Source organism: Indicator indicator, chromosome 1 (assembly GCF_027791375.1).
Source record: "Indicator indicator isolate 239-I01 chromosome 1, UM_Iind_1.1, whole genome shotgun sequence".
Taxonomy (NCBI): domain Eukaryota; kingdom Metazoa; phylum Chordata; class Aves; order Piciformes; family Indicatoridae; genus Indicator; species Indicator indicator.
This window is the reverse complement of record NC_072010.1, coordinates 72,308,611-72,327,122: the sequence shown is the minus strand read 5'-3', so window position 1 is coordinate 72,327,122 and position 18,512 is coordinate 72,308,611. Positions and strand designations below refer to the sequence as shown.

Here is an 18,512-nt window from a genome sequence, read left to right as displayed (position 1 = left end):
CATAAACCCATCACCAACCATACCCTTTTTTGTGGACAAACTTTGACATTTTTATTTTCAAGAACCTACATAGAAGAATATGACAAGTAACTGTTGAAAGAAGAAAACGATGGGAGCACAGCTAGCTTGAAAATAAAGGCTCAGATCTACAAAGGCATTTATTTGTCTAAATCAAATATAATTTAACTGTGATTTCAAGTATTCACATAATGCAGTCCAGGATCTGAGCATACTTTTTCTCACTTCAGTTAGAGCAGATGCATTTAGAATGGGAGAGAACAGATGAAGGATTAGTTCTGCTATGCTAATTAATTGGCCAGCATAGCTGAGCCACTGCGTGTGGCATCATCATCTGCTGCTGTTTAAGACCAGCAGAAAATTGTGATTTCTAGAGAAACTTTCAGATTGATTTCTGAAGCATAGCAATAACAGAGTCTGTGTTGATCACACTCCACCCCGTGTCCTTTATGAGAATTATTACATCATCCAATCCCCTTTGGAAGAGAAATTCAAGGTGTTCAACACTGCTTTTAATATTAGCTGTAAGTTAGAAGAGTTCACAGTAACAAAACTACTACCCATTTAGTAAATACCAATAACACAAGAGTAATTTCAAGCTGTGTTTTTGATCCTTATGAATCTATCTGCTATAGTAAATGTAATGCAGAACTACACCTAATTATTGACACTCATATCTGTGAAATAATTTTTGAACCAATAAAGTCATTTTTGTCTTTTGTATTAGGAAACCAAATCCTCATCACAGTTGGCAGCACTGCTTAGGACTAAGCTAGCAGCAAGAATTAATTTCCTTTTCTGGAAAAATAAATTGTTATAAAAATAAAAATATCAGATGGGAAAAAAAAGAACATCACAACTGAAAGTAATGGAGAAATTAGCTGCAAGCAGGTAATGCAGATGTATGCCCTAAGGTTCAGTTCTGCCAATGGAAACCATCTGGTGAATCTCATCCATTTAAAGGATTTATATAATTCAGTACAAGTCATGTTAGTGGACCCAACAGCACCCCAAGCCTTCCTGTTCTTCTATTTTGAGATCAATTAGTCTGTATTGTCAAAAGCATAAGTATCTGAACTAATAAAAATGAGAGTTTTCATAACCAGATTTATGCCAATTTTATATCCTAGATCTAATCATACCGTATATTGACCTTTCCTTTTTCTTCTCACTTCTGAACTTAGAACTTTTTTTTTTCTGAACCATACTAAGCAAATATCATGGACTGTTCTGACTTTTCTACTGGTTTATGTCAACCACATATGAACAAAATTAGGATACAAATACAGCGCACCAGAGCTGAAAGAAGAGTGTGTAACTTTGTCCCTTGAAGTCCCAGACATTACAGGGAAACTCTTTATGCTTTGTAGAAAGACTTTTACTCATGCTGACTGTGAATACTTGCTGTTCAAATGACATGGGATAAATACTGAGATATGGTCCCATTCTGTGGAGAAAACATTTTGTCTCCAGGCCTCAGCTGATGAGGTCAACAGAGCTTCGTTGCCGTTGCAGGATTCAATGCCACCGGAGAAGCTGTGCCAGCATGTAACAGAAAAAGACAGAAACATTAGATAGAGCTGATCAGAAGTATTCCTTGGAAACAAAGTATAAAGAGAAAACACAGATGCAATGGATGTAGAATGTCATATCCGAATTTCTCACACCACAGCCCTGAAGCAGAAAAATTATTTCTATGGTGCTGGATTGTGCTATGCTGTACATACATGCATGGATGTAGCAGGACAGGTGGACATGCCAGGGATTTTAACATACTTGCCATGGAAGACAGCATGTGAAAGCACTGCAGCCTTGGCCCTGACCTCTTCAGAGAAGCAAAAGAGATGTTAACTTCCAGCCTCTCCTTTGTTGGCTCTTGAAGGCTGCTTGGCAGTTGATTGCTTCTTTCTTTAGAGTTGGAACTCAGGGCCTGTGCATATCCTGGCAGAGGCTCACAAACAGGAGGCTATACTGCACTGTAAGGGAGACTTGGAGCCATGGGTGGAGGACTACTTTGTGCAGCTTCAGCGAAATTAGTGGGTTGTTGGTTTTGGCGAGCCATTCAGGCTCCCATAGAGGGTATTTCCATTCAAAAAGGGAAGTGTTCCAAATCTCGCATGATTTGAGGCTGTGTGACACTTTAAAAGAAATGGAAAATGCCTGGAATCGTGCATCCCCCTTTCCAGCTATTGCAGCTGTTTAGTGACTATCAACATTTATGCTGTGATGGAAAGAAGATTGAAAAGAGTTCAAATATAAAACTGGGAGAAGGCATTATTTTCAGTTTTTTTTCTAAGGTTACCAATTTATGTTGATTTGTGTTGCTGTTTTGTTTTAGTAATTGAATTTGCTTGTATACAAACTGGGCTCCCTGTCATTGATTTAGAGAGCTAGCTCAGGGCACTAGAAAACAAAGAAACAAACTAAAAACAAAACAACAAAGCAAAGAAATAAATAAACAAACATTAGCCCATTTGTTGTCTACATCAGATGCTGCAACTTGTGTATGGAGTGACAGGACAATTATGTGCTCTATCAGGACCAGCCTGATTCAGGAGGGGCTGCAGCTGTGTGGAAATCATTTGGTTGTGTTGGGAGGCAGCATTAGCAGAGCAGAGGCAGTACCAACAAGTGGGCTCTGAGTCTGAGCTATGCTCTTGTGGTACCAAGACTAGGAGTGCTGCTAAGGCAGTCTCTCTCTCTCTCCAGCAAAGGGAACAAGAGAAAGATGAGGGAGAAATACCACATTGCTTTCACTCCAGGTGCTTGTAAGGAACTGAAATATGTATGTGGCTCAACACCATTGGGGATGTTTTTAGGGATAATGGTTTGGTATAAGGAAGCTTGGCACTTGGCCTCTTGGGGTCAAGTAAGAGGCTTTGTACTCGGGGGACTCCCTGGTGGGACTTAGGACCCTGGGGTCTCCCTGGCAGTGAAGGCAGCAGAAACACCTAGTGGCAGGTTTCGAAGCCCTGGGGATGGCTTTAGGTGAGCACTCTGCTGACCAAGCAGGACAGGTGGCAACTGCTTGAGGCAAGGTGTGAAAGGATAAAAGAGACTGCCTGTTGCTGCTTGGAAAAACTACTTGGAGGCTGCCTGTTGACTGCAGCTGCCTGGAAAGACTGTTGGGCTGCTTAGGGACCTGCTTGAGAGCTGGGAGAAGGACCTATGCAAGGGGGTTTAACTTCTGCCAAATTCCCATCATTGGACTGTGACAGTGATTTTAACCCCTGAAACCAGTACAACCAGCACGGACTGTGGTATTGAAGTTCATTTTTTACACATCAGAGGACTGAACTACAAAGTGCGAGCTAGCAATCTTCTTTATAAACATCTCCCTTATAATAGAAAAAGGGCTTTTCATGCTTTCCTAGTCTTACTTGATTGTAGAGCAGGAGAATTTTGACAATGAAAGCATTCTAGGCCACCAAATCCACAGACATGGTTATGTTTGCATTTTATTTGATAATTACTTTGCAAAGTAGCCACTGTTCATGCTTGATGACTCTGCTTGCTAATGCACACATTTGCATTGCCCTGCAGGGCACAGGCTTGAAAAGCCAAAATTGACACAGCTGTCTCCATGCTGCTCCTGCTACTGTGGATGTGCCCCTCAAACACCAAACTTTTAGGTGCTTCTCTCTGAGTTCTCCTGATATGCTACCACTGGGGCTTTCTGTGTTGAGGAAGGCTCCACCAGCTGCTGCAGCTGAGCTGTCTGTTGGCTTCCATGCTCCCATTATGGCTTTCTGTACACCTCTGCCCCTGTGTTAAAGTCAACCAGCCCAACAGCTCCAGGTGTAAGGGAAAAAAGAGGCCTTGCAGCATGGAAACAGCACAGCTAGCGTCCTCACATTGCAGAGCAGAAAAAGAAAAGTGTGGAAAAAACAACTCAGCCCTGTGATCTCCCAGGTAGCACTGCTGAAAGTGGAATGATAACTGAGGCATATCTGATGTAACTGAAATCTCTGGAAACAAGTTTCAGAAGATTCAGAGCTGGTGATGAGAAGAAACCTGAGCAAGCCTTTACAAATGACTCATCTGTGGATCAGCAGCTGACTACAAAGAAAATGTCACATTTTACTGTCTCTTCTTTTGACTGCTTTTGTGTCACTTTTTTTTTTTTTTTCAGATACTGTTCTGTTTTTTGCTGAACCTCTCCAGCCTATCCTGGTAAACAATAGTTACTGGAAACAAACATAAGATGCTTATGTCTATAACCAATTTTTGTACATGCACCAGTTTTTTAATTGAAGATACGCTACTTCATATATAAAGACAAACACTAGGATAAAAAAACCCCTGAATTCTGATTTTTTATAAAGTATTTCTTCTGCTTATGCTATCAGTGCCTAAATTAAAGTCCTCTGTGGAAAAACTGTCAGACAAAAATAGATGGCCTGTAAAAATGTTTTCCCTAGAAAACTGATCACCATTGCTACTGATCGATTCTATTTCTCCTGTTCGCATTGACAGATTCTGGCTTAATTTGTAGCTCTCTGTGTGCTTTCGGTTTTGCTATATTAATTGTTTCTTTTAAATAAGGCTCAGATACAGCCTAATTTACAATGAAATCGGCATGAGAGAGCTCCAAGGCAATCCTGTCCTCACTTGTTCACTCTTGTGATAGAGGCTACTGGCATAATCAGCTGGTGAGCATGTGGTTTGGACATTGCTCCTTCTGGGCCAATCCACAGAGATTATGATTTATTACAGTTCTCTGCTAAAAATGTTACTTCTTAGTTCAAGCTGTGGCAATTTATGTTTTCATTTTGGTGGGACCAAAAGTTCAGCCCAGGAGGGTAACTATCGCACAAACTCATTCAACCTTCAACCCCCCTGTGGCTGTCAGGCATGTGGGAAAAGCTGCCTTTGAACAAAAATAATGCATAACCCTTTATAAAAAGGCCCTTCTCATCAGGAAGTCCCTGCATGTTTTCTTAGCAATGGAAATTCCTGGCTCAAACCCCTGCTGTTGGCCAAGACAGTAGCTTCCCACCAGGCATTGCTGAGTATAGTCCCAGGCCACTTACATCTACTCACTGTTTTTAAAGAGCTGTTAATTATATCAACCCTTCTCACAAGTGGGATTTTATTCTGAGAGTGAGTATCTTGGCTGCTGTGGCAGAATTATCACTCAGTTTAAATTGGGAAATATGAGAATAGCAAAGCTGGCACTATCCTCCTGTGCATCTTCATCTTTCCTGGATACTTTTTTCAGTGCCGAAACAGTGGGAAATTTCTGAAACATGAGTGTGATGAGTCGGTGCCAAGTTTTTAAAAATACCTGTCAAGGTTGATGAGCACAGTTCTTGTGGGAAGCCATTAATACATAAGTAAAGCCATTTATACTTAAGTAGATGAAAACTGCTACCAGAAAGTTTACTCCTGGCAAGACCATATAGATGCTTGTGTTAGGGTAGACCAGGTGAGAATCAGGTAGTTAGCTGGAGACTAGATTACAATTTCCACTGAAAATAATTAACATTTTATTGTAATTTTAGTGGGAGATCTATTTAGTGGGATAATGTACTCGAATACTAATTTTGATGCAAAATAATGCAAGGCTAACTACCGAGACTGCTTTTCATGCTGTTATTTAAACCCACTATTTGCATTTATATATTGCTTCATATGATGTAAAGTGTTTATATGCTCTTTAAAAATCTGGGGTTGATGAACTCTTAGACATACCTTCTATGGGGTTTAAACAAAATGCTGCTTTTTTTTTTTTTAATTGTGTAGTAGAGTGAAAGAATTATGAGGAAAAGAAGATTTCGTTATAAAGTACTCCTGAATTTTTTTTAATATTTAACAGAGAACTAAATGAACATGAAGTAATTCAGACACTAGCTAATAGTAAATGAAGCTTTATGGTAGTTTCCCAACCCTAGTGAAGTGTTTTCAAACTGGCATTAAAGCTGAAATTTTGAAAAATTGGAGAAAACTATTCAGTAGCAGAGCATGTCTTTAATTTCTTTAAAAATACAATACCTAACCTCCAAATGAGCCAGTTATCTTGTTTAGAATTAAGCAGCAGATTCAGCACTTCCCAGCTGTAAAAGGGTGTCGAAGTTTCAGACCTACAATATGCAATCCAAGTTCAGACCACTGGTGACCAGGAGAAGGACCAGAGGTTCTTTGTGAGGCTTATCTTAATTGTCCTCTTTCTGGCTTCAGTTGGGTGAGTTATGGTGATTTCTATGTAGTGGCATTAGGCTGCTAGAGTCTTTTGCTTGTACTGGAATATGTATGGCTCAGAAATGATGAACCATCAAAAGTGAGTCTGTTTTTCCTGGATATAAAATGTCTCACAGAATGCCATGCTTCTCAGCCTCCAAATGTATTTATGTAAAATTCAGACACTTCACCCTGGTGCAGGATCAGTAGTTGTTCAGAGATGGGAGGGATGTGGTTTGATAAAAATTAATTCTGAAATAAGACCATTATTTTTGTATATTTGGATCCTTGCTGATTCAACTAATTCAGGAAATTAACCAACACTTAGGTACTCGTCTGTTTCCTTATGCTTTGATAAACTTCTCAAAGCCTGGGAGGAGATGGCAAAGGAGATACTGTGAAGACCTGGATGAAAGGTTTAGCTTTAAACTTCACGAGGAAAATGCACATTATGGAGATGTTTTACATAATGGTATTACAAATCCTGACGATAATTTGTCTTTATAGAAAAAGACTCCGACAACCGACCAAGCAAAAAAACAGAGAAAATGGATGCAGTTATTTTCAGAGACCACTATAAGTAGTGGTGATATCCATGGCTGTATTTTACAACTGTGTGTATTCCCTGTTTACAGATATCAACAGCATAAACTTGTTTTTGCAAACCTCAGGCTTGTACTTTTGTACCCAGTGGGTTTCTGCCACAGGGGAAATAAATTCTTCTTAATCATGACTGAGACTTCTCCACACGTTGTTGGCTCACGTTGTTTATTTTTATTTATAGGCACTCATCATCATAATGTGCTGTTGCCTACAACAGCAAGATTTGTTAAATACTTTAGGATTTTTTTTCCTATCTGCCTGTATGTCGTTCATAGAATTTTATGTTCTTTTTCCATTTGCAAGAAGCTTGGCAAAGCATTACTGATGCACTATCACAATTGTTTTCACTGAGGAAAGATAAGCTGTAGCATCAATAATTAATGATAGAAACAGCAATTTTACAGAATTTTAACAGGACTGAAAAAAGGTAAATGGACAGACACAGAGCTATGCATACTTTTAATGCATCACACAAAGTTTGCACAGGATGTGCTGTCATGACCATATGGACTTCAAAAAGCTAAGATGTGCATGAGTGTGTGCTCAACTGCTTTTAAAGATGCTTTCAGATGAGTTCTTCAACTGATGCAAATTAACACAGCTAGATCAGGTGGCAGGTTAGAAAAATGTATTAATGACAGGACAAATTGTGGGAGAATAAAATTTATACATAAAAGGGGAAATTATCCTGTATTCTGTGATTCATTATCTATTTCTGACATGTGGATCTGAGTTCATTTGAACATAGTCACGTGTGTTAACTGTCTGAAAATACTCAGCATAGGGCATTTATTTGTCCTTCAGCTGTCACTTTCCTTGGAGGTGATCCTTGCATCATCTGTGTTCTCTGCCTGTCCTCCAGCATGCAGGGCATGGGGCCCAAGGGAATGTGGTGCTCCACCACTGGAACTACCCAATACTAAGACAGCGTCATTTAGGGCTCCTCGTCAGTGCCACTCACAGAAAACGGATTTTTTTCTGGATTGAAAGATCTGTGCTCAACTCTGTGCCTCTTTGGAGTATCACTGCTCATAGGGACTGAAGACCAGACTTTATTAAAGATCAGAACCTTCCTTTCATTACTGAAAATGGCATTGCATTGCTCACCTGTGCTCAACACTGTGCTCACTGTCTCTCTGATATGAAGGTTGAAGCGAAGAATGCCACCTATTCCCTCTTACATATCCAAGTTCATTTCTCTTTAAGATCACTTACCAAGGCGGAAAAGCTCTGCAGTTAAACATTGTTGTGACTGGAAAACTGTGCAAATCACTTGGGAAGAAAAGTTTAAGAGAAAAGTTTAAATAACCTCTGTGATTGCTAGATGCAAAGAGTTTAGCAGGTCAGAACTATTTATTCTTGTGATTTTAGCAAACTTCTGCTTTTTAATCACAGATAGAAAATGCTAGTCCAGTTTAAATTAATTCCTATTGTGGCAGAGAGAGAATCTGTCTCTTAACATCACCAGCACTATAGAGATTTCACTGAACTGCATCATCTTTTAAAACACAGGTGGTTTAGAGGGAGAGGAAAATGATTGATTTTGCCAAATTAAGCTTTGTACTGGATGCAGGTAGCGTGATGATAACCTTGTTCACAAAAGTATTTAAATACTTGCCTAATTTTAGGCAGATGCATATTGCCATTTTTTTTCCCCGAAGATTATCACATGCTTACATTGAATACATGCTTTCTTAAAATAGGTGTGGATTGGGAGGTATAAATATGCCCACATCTTGCTGACAGGCGTCAGGTCTTTTGAAACAATTCACGTTTCTATTTTTGCCCCCTAGGTGGACACCCATGGCAACATTCTGCTAACATCGCTTGAAATTCACAACGAAGTGGCAGGCAACGAGATCACCACCAGCGTTACAGATGCCCGAAATTCAACGATCTCCTTTGACAACTCAGGAATCCAGTACAGAAAACAAAGCTCACATCGTGAAAGCCTTGGCAGGCGTTCGTCAGAAAGAACAGGCTCCCACAGCAAGAGGGGCCATTTACGAAGAAGGTCTTCACAACTGAAAATAAAAATCCCTGATCTAACAGATGTGAATGCTATCGACAGATGGTCAAGAATGGTGTTTCCATTCACATTTTCTCTTTTCAACCTAATTTACTGGCTATACTATGTTAACTGAGTGACTGAACTTTTTTAAAGGACTTCGGCTATAACAAGCGATGTACTACTTGCCTGCAGAGTTTATATATATATTTATACATAAAAATATATATATATGAACTTTTACTATGTAGACCATACTCATGTATGTGTGAATACATGTAGCAAAGAATCATGTGTACCTAAAAGCACATACTGCAAAGCAAAAGTATATGTATGCACACACACATGTACACGTTTGTTCTGAGGTTATGGACACTTCAACAAAGAATGCATTTCAGAGGAACTTTTTGAATCAAAAGGCAGGGGTCATCAAAACAACAAGCCTTGAGAAAGTAAGTGTTGTATATTATCACTACAGAACTTTGATTGTCATAGACGTTTTCAAACAGCTGTAGTCATGTATAAAGTCAGTATTTAGTAATATTGTTTGTAAATGCTGCCATATACCCTAATCATAAAACAGTAGAGTTACACTGGTAAGTTTTAAGTCGTTTATATTGTTGATCCATCAACTATGATTCGTCAAGCCAAATTTATTTTTCTTTGCTAAAATTTCTTGGGTTTATGTATGTCATAATGCACTTTCCCCCAGCCCCAGTCCTGAATGGGCATTGTTTTTAATTATCTCTTGCTTTCTCTTCTGCAGTAAGCAAGCTGATCATGGGAGTGTTGCTTTAGGTCTTTGGAGTAACATTTCAAACAAGCATTTTAAGTGTCCATCAACAATGAAATGAATCTTTTGTAAGTACTGTAAATGTACAGCACATTTTCCTTCCCTTGGACTGGTTTCAGCTGCCATGTCATTTTGAAAGAGAACAGCACATTTTTTGTATAATTTAGCTGAGAATTCAACTACTGTCAATGTGTTCTACATCTGCTGTAGATTTAAAGATTGTTATTCTAGTGAAAGCATAGAAGATGTCTCAGGTTATTTGCTACTTCAACATGAAACCACCTAGCTGTAGTCTTTTTTAAACATTCATTCACATTATTTAACATTCGTATAACATTGTATGTTAATGTAAAATATATTTGCATAATATGCATTTAAGTATATTTTCTCAATATTTTCTTCCCTGTGCTTCTGTTGTGACCGCATGCTATGTCATATTTTTGTTTCTGTGATGTTACAACATTCTATTCTCTAGAGTTGAGCGATTAGAGTACTTCTGATACTTTGATTCAGTAAAACGGAGCATTTTCATATTTTATTTGTATACTGAAAGTATATACCTGTATACTTACCAAGCTAGTGTGCTGCTGTCACAGATCACAAGAGACAGCAAACAGTATGTTTTGTTTCAGCTATATTCTAACATATCCTTCATGCAAATTTGACCACTTTGGATTTCCTCCCGATGCATTCCCTCACCTGGATTCCAACTTTTTTTTCAGTCTAGTAGATTGTAGTTGTCAAGGTATGCCAATTTCAGATCTGTAAACTTGTTATTTATCAAAACTAAACCTTTCTAAAGAAAAGAAGATATATTTTTTGTAACCAGTGTTTCTATCATGTACATTCTCAAATAACAACAAATACAGTAGCATAAATAGATAAAACAAATGGAAAAAAAAAGATTTCAGGCTTAGCCCTGCCAGTTCTCTGCATGTAGAATTTCTCTGGACATCAATCAGAATTCTTGACCGATAGAGAGCTTTGGATGCTAGTTAGAGACATCTATGGGTTAAAAATGTGTGGTTATGCATCTACCAAAAACAGCAAAAAGGGATGAAACTGAAAAGGCTGCCTTGGCTCTGTAATGACCTGTGTACCCACTAGTACTTGATTTATGTGTGATTAGAGCAATGATAGTTGTGTTGCTGCTGTGTACGGTCTGTTATTCTTCCCACTCCTGACTATTTGCAGCTGAACTGTGAAACTTTACTCTGGGCTGAAATTCATCATAGATAAACTGGGGTTACAAAGTCTGCGTTGGAGTCCCATTCTGGGGTCTGTGCGTTGAACAGGAATGGGCTCCACACAGTTGCCTTGCAGCAAAGCTGCAATGCGATCCCTGGCTAGTAGCATTCACAGTAACTCCGACGGGATCAGCACCGCAGTCCTGCTGCATCCTTGGCAGTGATGCAAAGTGGCTGTAACTGCAGTTTTTAAGCACTGTATCTGCAGACAACTATACAACATGGAGAGCCTCAGAGGAACCCATACAGCTGGAACATAAAAACTTGGTCTCTAAAAGCTCGTCAGTGTTATCTCCTATTGTTAGACCACAATGTATTATGAGCTTTCTAACATCTCTTCAAACTGTGAAGGGATTACAGAGCAGATTGTCATCATTATAGTCAAAGTAACTGAACAATTAACACCTTCCCAAAGTACAGGTTTGGTAGAATTGTTGAAAAGCACCCACCCCCATTTCCCCCTGCCAGGCTCTTGTCTTAGTAAGAAAATTTAATAAATTATTATGTCAAAACTTAAAAATTATAAACTTTGCTGTAGAAAGATTACCCTAATGAAATGATCTTTGAGCAAGACTTTCAAACCTGACAAATGGGATCCAAGAAGGGAGTGGTCCCACCCTCATGATTTAATCACAGTTCTTTCTTTTCTTTGAGCCTCAGCTCCTAGAAATCATGTGGTCAGACAGAGAGCTTCAGTAGGAAGAAACATTTCAGTTGTGATAGAAATGTGTACTCAGAATCTCACTGAAATCAGTTCTCCAGTGACTTCAGTCAGGATTTTGATGCAGAAGGAAAATTACTGTCTGGCCAGAGCAAAAAGGCAATGGTGCGTTTTCCGGACCCTGCATAGGAAAGAGAATTCAGTCTGTGAGGACTCTCATCCTTCACATAACTGGAGGGCAGTGTGCTGCTGCAATTACTTCCATGGAACCACACTCCGCACCTTGCCTGCCATCACAAAAAAGGGGCAATTGCAGGTTTCAGCTTTTTTTTGCAAGATTTCATATTCATTGATCTAGCTGACTTACATGGGGCACAAGCAGCTTGAACCTTGAACAGATCCAGCTCTTGATTTGACTTGAAAAAAAGTCAGGAGAATCTCACTTAAGGTTGACACTTCATTTTTAACATGCTTTTTGGTGCCTTTTTTTGCCAATTCCCTTCTTTTGGCCCCAGCACCATTTCTTAGACACACACAACCTTATGTGTTAAGAACAGTGTTTGCCTTGACCTCCCATTTTCTGGCTCTTGTCCCTGTATGCTAGCTGCAGTATATGATTTTAATCACAGAAAGCTTTTAAGTCTAAAAATGGTAGTTTAAACCAAATTGCACCAGAGTAATGTAATTCATAGCTAATTAACTCCTTTCTAACTCAGCACTAGTGTAAATAACATTTACACATCATTTCTATGTAAAAGGTATTGAAAAAAAAAGAAAACGGGAACTATTTTGTGTTATAGCCTAAAGGGTCAATAAACAGTAGAAATATTATGGTGGTTTAAGTTGATTTCATCCCTTTGTAAAGATAAACTAAAACCCAGTCTTTTTTGCTTAAGGCACATCTATGTATTTTTGGTATTCTTCAGCAGTGAAAAAAACCAACCAAACAAAAAATAAATAGCAAAATGGAATGATGAAGAGATGCTTTATGAAAATATTGGTGGATGAATATTCATTTATTAAAAAGGTTTAAAGATTAATTGCTTGTTTGTTTTTTTTCCTTCAGATGGAGGGAGTATGACTACTGTGTGTTTGACTAGATTTTAATGCTTAATTACATGTTAAATATCATGTGATGGTTAGTTGTACACAATTTTAAAGAAAACAAACATGAAGGCATTTTCTTATTAACACACAAGTAGTAAAAGGGATTCTTAAGCATTGAAATAGCATCTTTCCTACGGCAGATTAAGGAAGAGGGAAAAACTACATCCACTGATTTGGGATGATTCTTAATTGCAAACAAACCTCTCCTCAAGCTGGGGCACCCCTGTTAACACCAAAAGTTTGTATGAAAGCTCTACCTGCCCAGGAGGCAAAAGAGCTTTGGATATCAAAACAAGACAGTGGAATCCTGTTTATTCATTTGATTAATCAAGTCAAATGTTTCAAAACCAAATTAAAAAAAAAACAAAACAACAAAAAACAACAAATTCTCCCGCTGTACTAATTGTATCAGGAATGCTAATTCTGTTCATTACACTTTTCATTAGTAAGTACTAGTAAATTATTTCAGAGGAGTTAGGGTACAGCCAGATTCTCGGAGGGGTTTTCAAAGCCACCTTGACACTAGTTTACCAGCTCCTTCCCCTAAAACCAAAAAAAGACTGAAGATTTGGAAAGCAAACCATCCTTAAATTTAATTGCCAGGCTTTGCATTGGAGCAAACCTGTTGGTCACACGCTTGCTTAAATCTCATAGCAGCTAATGATACATGTCACAACTTTAGATAAAATATTCAGCACTGTAGATAAGATTGCAAGGCTTTTGTAGTCAACAGCAAGGCTTTTGTAGTCATCAGCAAGGCTTCCTCTGCTTTGAGCATGTTTCAGCTTGCTTTTATTATCTATTTATTCCAGTACAGCAACATACTGTAGAGTAGAAAAAACTAATGATGTACCAAGCTTAGTTTTCTGATTGGAAATAAAATGGTAGGGGTTGGAATTATCTGGTAAGAGATGTATTTCTTGTTGTACTTTGTAGCTGATCTATGGATAAACAATATCAATTAACTGCTTAAGTGCTAGTCCTTATATTGAAGGAGTTCAGGTTCTATTATTATCTATTGGCTGTTTCTCCCCCCGGCAAAATATGGTCCAATTAGTATCAAGAATGTTTCCATATGTAGTTTTACAGTCATAACTATCCCAAGAGCCAGCTCTTACCTCTCTACAGCAGACAACTGAAAACTAGACAAAAAGCAGTGAGAATCCCAAGACTTCTCTGAACCTTGTTTTATCATAGAATCTCTCCTTCAAACTCCATCAAATACAGGGTCTGAGCTTTTCTAAAATTATTTACGGTTTTGAGTGTTTAATTTATGTGGTTCTTAACCTCACATGAAGGCCTGACTTGTGGTCTTGGATATACACCTTCTGAAACGTACACCTTTGGCAGTTACTCAACATAGAGCATCACATGTCATAATTGAAAAAGAAAGCCATGAGAATGGGATATGTAATAGTACAAAAGCAATAACTACTTCCCCTAAAATCAGCCATAGTTTAAATATTGCCTAATTAACTGAACTCTGGGTAGTGCTTAGGCAAGCACAATATTTGCTTGGTCAATGTCCCTTATCTTTGCAATGTGCAGTGTGGTATGCCTTTGCCCCAGCACTGCAACCTAATTGAGAGTCACAGGTTTTGTTCTCTCCTATAAACAAGGGAAAACCCAGAGTCCCCGCTCAGCCCAAGTTTGCCTCTGCAGTGGTGCACCTCCAGCAAGATGCAGGGAGAACACCTCCCTAGGTTTTCTCTAGACAGAGGTAAACAGATCCCTGCTCTCAATCCCTCTTTGAAGGCATCAGTCTCGTCTCTTTGACTCCAGAGGGAGCCTTAGGCTAAACTCTGAATTATCCCCCAGCCTACCACCAGCAGTTGGCTTCTTTCAGATGTTATTTCTCCTGCTGCAAAAACCTGGAGATAAAGTAGCTATTATCCTAGCTGGCAGGAGGCATACCAGCAAACAGCTTGTGTAATCTGAGCTATGATACATCAGGGTAATCTTTAGTTTATTCCTTCTAATATTGTATTTAAATATATTGTAGTTTATGCTCTAGTCTTTAAGAGTTACCACACTTGTGTCCAGGTGCTGGTGCTTTTTACATGTATATACTTGGCAGTCTGCAACAGAGCGTGGGTGAGTTTTCTAAAGACTTCAAGTCCATTCAGCAGTACTCCCCATGGCATTTCCTCCATCCTTCATCCATATCACAGGTTTGCATTACCCCTGCACTGGGTTTGCCACTCATCTGCAGGTTACTGAGAGCTCGAGCCTGCAGACATGTGCTACCAAGTGATGACTTGCTCAGCTGTACTATTAGATATTCTGCTTGTTGAAAATGTCTCAGAGATCAGATGCTTTATTAGTCTAACTAATAACTGCTGCTTCACATTTCCTCTGTCTTGAATGCCAGCACTGCCACTAGAGACCCCATTTCCCCATCCTTTGAAAGTTACTCAGAAACAGGAAATTTGCAGGCTGTCAGGCAATTAAGAACCTCTCTCTGTACACCCAGGCTCAAATTTTGCTTCAGGTTACATATTTAATCCACAGGGACAGAAGTAATTTGGTACAAAATTCTTCCTGCCTAGGGCTACTCTTAAGAGTCTGCAGTCCAAAATACCAGTAATGTAGATAGATATAAAAGTATTTAAAATTGCTAGCAATGAGGTGTTCCCATCTTTTTTCTTCTGGGGATATTTAATGTGAAAGGCACAAGGAGCAGGAATGAGCACTTAGTAAATTTCCCAGTGCAAGCAACCCATGAGCTAGGGGGGAGTCAGGCTCTTTACATCCTCTTGTTTTAAAAGGTCGTCTTGGTTGAGCAGCTGGAGTATTTTGATGGAAACTCACAGTTCAGATGAGAATAGTCCTGAGACATGACCCAGAACACCCTTTGGGCAAGTGCTCTAGGCATCTGCCTCTGATGTTAAGAGATGAAAAATGCAGTACATCTAACTGCATCTTAGATGGAGGGGAGCCTCCTGTCATGAAAAGACTTTGGATGCCAAGCAGATATATGTGACTTCCTTTAAGGCATGGAATCTCCCTAATCTATTTCTTGTCGTGGCTCCTGGACAGTTGGATGCTGGACATGCTGTTTTGCCCTTTAGAGCTGTCTAATTCCCCTGCCACTGCAAAGGATGCACAGGCTGAATTCATTCCATCTCACATGGCACAGTTATCTGAGGCACTCAGTTAGTCCCTTAGTCATTATAGACCATTTTTCCAGCTAATGGAAATACATACTATCATGCCAAGAGCTATGTAAAGCCCACAGATGGAGTTCCAGGCCAGCATTTTTAGTTTTGATTCTTTGACTAGCTGCAAAAAAACACTCTCCAGAGAAGTTTGTGAGTGATGATAGAGGAAACTGTGCATCAGTGCTGCTGCACGGTGCTCTGCAGCAGGAGTTGCCATGCTTGAAGTTTGCATGTAACAGGGAGTGCAACAGACAGATATTTCCAGAGAAATAGAAATAATTTCTATGCATGCCTAGATTTATAATGTATTGGGCAAAACTCTTTCAGTTGTGGATAACAGAAGACATCTCTCAATGCTAGTGATTCCATATCACGACCAATACAAGTAAGAACTTGCCTCCACTTCGGTATTGGTCAGAGCCAAGTGTTGGCTTACAACTTTGGCTGGGAACTCAGGACCACCTTGACTGCTGGGAAATAAATTCTGACTGCTGATTTGGATTGGAAAACTGTGACGTGACTTCATGTACAAATAGGAACAGTTTCAAGACACATTTCTTCATGACCTTTACACTCCTGACTTTACCTTATTCTAAGCTGGAATCTACTGTATCATTAACTCATTTTCAAATTACTATTTAGTTTCTCATTATTTAATAAGAAAAAATGATGGGTTTTATTGTTTTCACTAAAAATGCAATACCCATTTGCAGTAGGAAAGCAATTAATCTGTAATAAATGCATATGCAACTGCACATAGCACAAGGTATTAGTAGATAAAAAGTCAAAAGGTTACCCATAATCTGCCAGTACTGCTACAGCATTATTTAAAACACTGTCAACAATTACATCTGCAAAGTAGGCTTAGTTTATAATGACAGTGATTAGGTATTCTGTATGGGCAGTTAATACAGCATACTTCCACGTACCTCATTTGCTTTGACAAGGCAGTTTTTGGTGAAGCCACTGCTGGAACAATTTCTTAATGACCTCACTGATGCTAAATTTCTCTTGATCATCATTTCTTGCAGACCTGTAACATTCTGAATGCAGATGACAGTTTTGACATTCACAAAGATGTAGGTTTAATTATCATCTTGATTACTTGAGCTGGAAAGCCAGATGCCTAAATATCATGAAAGGTCGAGTAGAACAAATCCTGATAGTTGGTATCTTTCAGTGTTAGAAACGTTGCTTGGGTTGTAAAGTGGCTTAAAGGATAACAACAAGTAATTGGAAAATTGAGGGCTTTTTTCTTTGCACAACTCTATTTCTGCATAAAGAGCTGTTCAAACACTGTTTAAATAAGAACCTGGTCCTAAAAGACGCAGGAAAGTGGAGTACCAAAGACATGTAAATTACCTCAAATAAAAGAGAACTGAAAGGACAGGTACTCATGGTAGGTAACACTTTATTGTTGAGAGACTCACATAAAGCACACAAGCTTCCTCTTTTATAGCAGAAATTTGTCAATATCCTTTAGTTTTATGTGCATGATTTATAAATCTATTTTCTAAAGCAATTTGAGGGTTATAAAATCATATCATTATTTAGTACACAGCTCCTCATGGATTTTGGTTTATCAACTGTTAGGTAAAGAGTGGAAAAAACATCTGCTAATCACTCATTAAACTAGAATAGATTCAAACAAATGACTGCTATTAAGAGTCTTGATCCAAAGCCCATTATAGTCAACAGAAAAGCTCTCAGAGGTTTCAGCTGGCTTTACACACCACCTGAAATTAATGTTAGCCAGATTGATGGAAAATTTGCATCTTACTTGATTAGATAAAACTAAGGACACAAAACAATGCCAGAACTTAAGACATATATGGGAAAGATTAAAATACAGTGGAGGACTGAAACCTGAATTTGCAATAGCCATAAGGGATAGAAATTTGTGCAATTTTAGTTTAATTGACTACATCGTTGCTGATAAGGTGACAAACAGCCAGGCTGCAGGTTTTATTCTCCATGGATATCCACAAAACCCAAGCTTGACCCTTAGTAGCAAAACACCAAACCAAATTAAAAAACCTCCAAACCACCCCTAAAACATGGAAGCAGAATGCCTCTTCCAGGTCACACAGCCCTCCCCACCTCTGGAGGCAGGCTCATGTCCTACTGCCACAGAATTTTTTTTTTTTTTTTTTTAGTTAATAGAAATATTAATATTAATAGTATTGTTATTTCATAATATGGACACATTGCATGATTTGTTGAATAAGAAACCTTATCTAAGAGCTGACTATTGAACTAGGTTACTATAACCCAATATATGGGACAACTTTGATTTAGGAAGTGAAGAACTTTTGGCCAGAAGCTGCTTTCCAATGTACAAAAGTAAAACCAGAGCCTTATTCTCATGCTGCTTCCCGCATGTTGACACCAGCCTAGCAGTCTTGAGGGTGAGTAACTACAGGTTTACATGAGGATGAAGAAATCCCAACAACTGAAAAGGCTGAGAATCTCAAAGGTGAGAAAACAAGGGGAACTACCCTGATGCAGCTAATACTGTCGCAATTTTTGAAGAATTTCTGTTCAATATTTAGACAGCCCATTTGGAGTTCAGTGCTTTTTGATATGTTAAATGCTTTTGAAAAGTATATTTAGTAGCTTCAGCTGCAATAAGAAAAACTCTAGCTAACCACTGGAGCACCCTATACACCTTTTCCCATTGTAAAGTGATTGTAAAACATGAAGAAAGGAGCTTCAGGGGCCTGGCTGGATGAGG

At 38.8% G+C, this 18,512-nt stretch overlaps 1 protein-coding gene across 3 annotated transcripts in view; it reads left to right on the top strand.

Annotated features, from left to right (window-relative positions):
* Positions 1 to 8,945, top strand: part of GABRB3 (gamma-aminobutyric acid type A receptor subunit beta3) — a 195,072-nt gene extending 186,127 nt beyond the window's left edge. For 2 of the 3 annotated variants that reach the window (XM_054381725.1, XM_054381733.1), the window contains one exon: positions 8,595 to 8,945. In XM_054381725.1, the coding sequence (XP_054237700.1) occupies positions 8,595 to 8,945 (351 nt within the window). Of the gene's footprint in view, positions 1 to 3,810; positions 3,817 to 8,594 lie in introns of all 3 variants that reach the window. The other variant, XM_054381741.1, reaches the window with a different exon arrangement.
* The last annotated feature ends 9,567 nt before the right edge of the window (positions 8,946 to 18,512 follow it).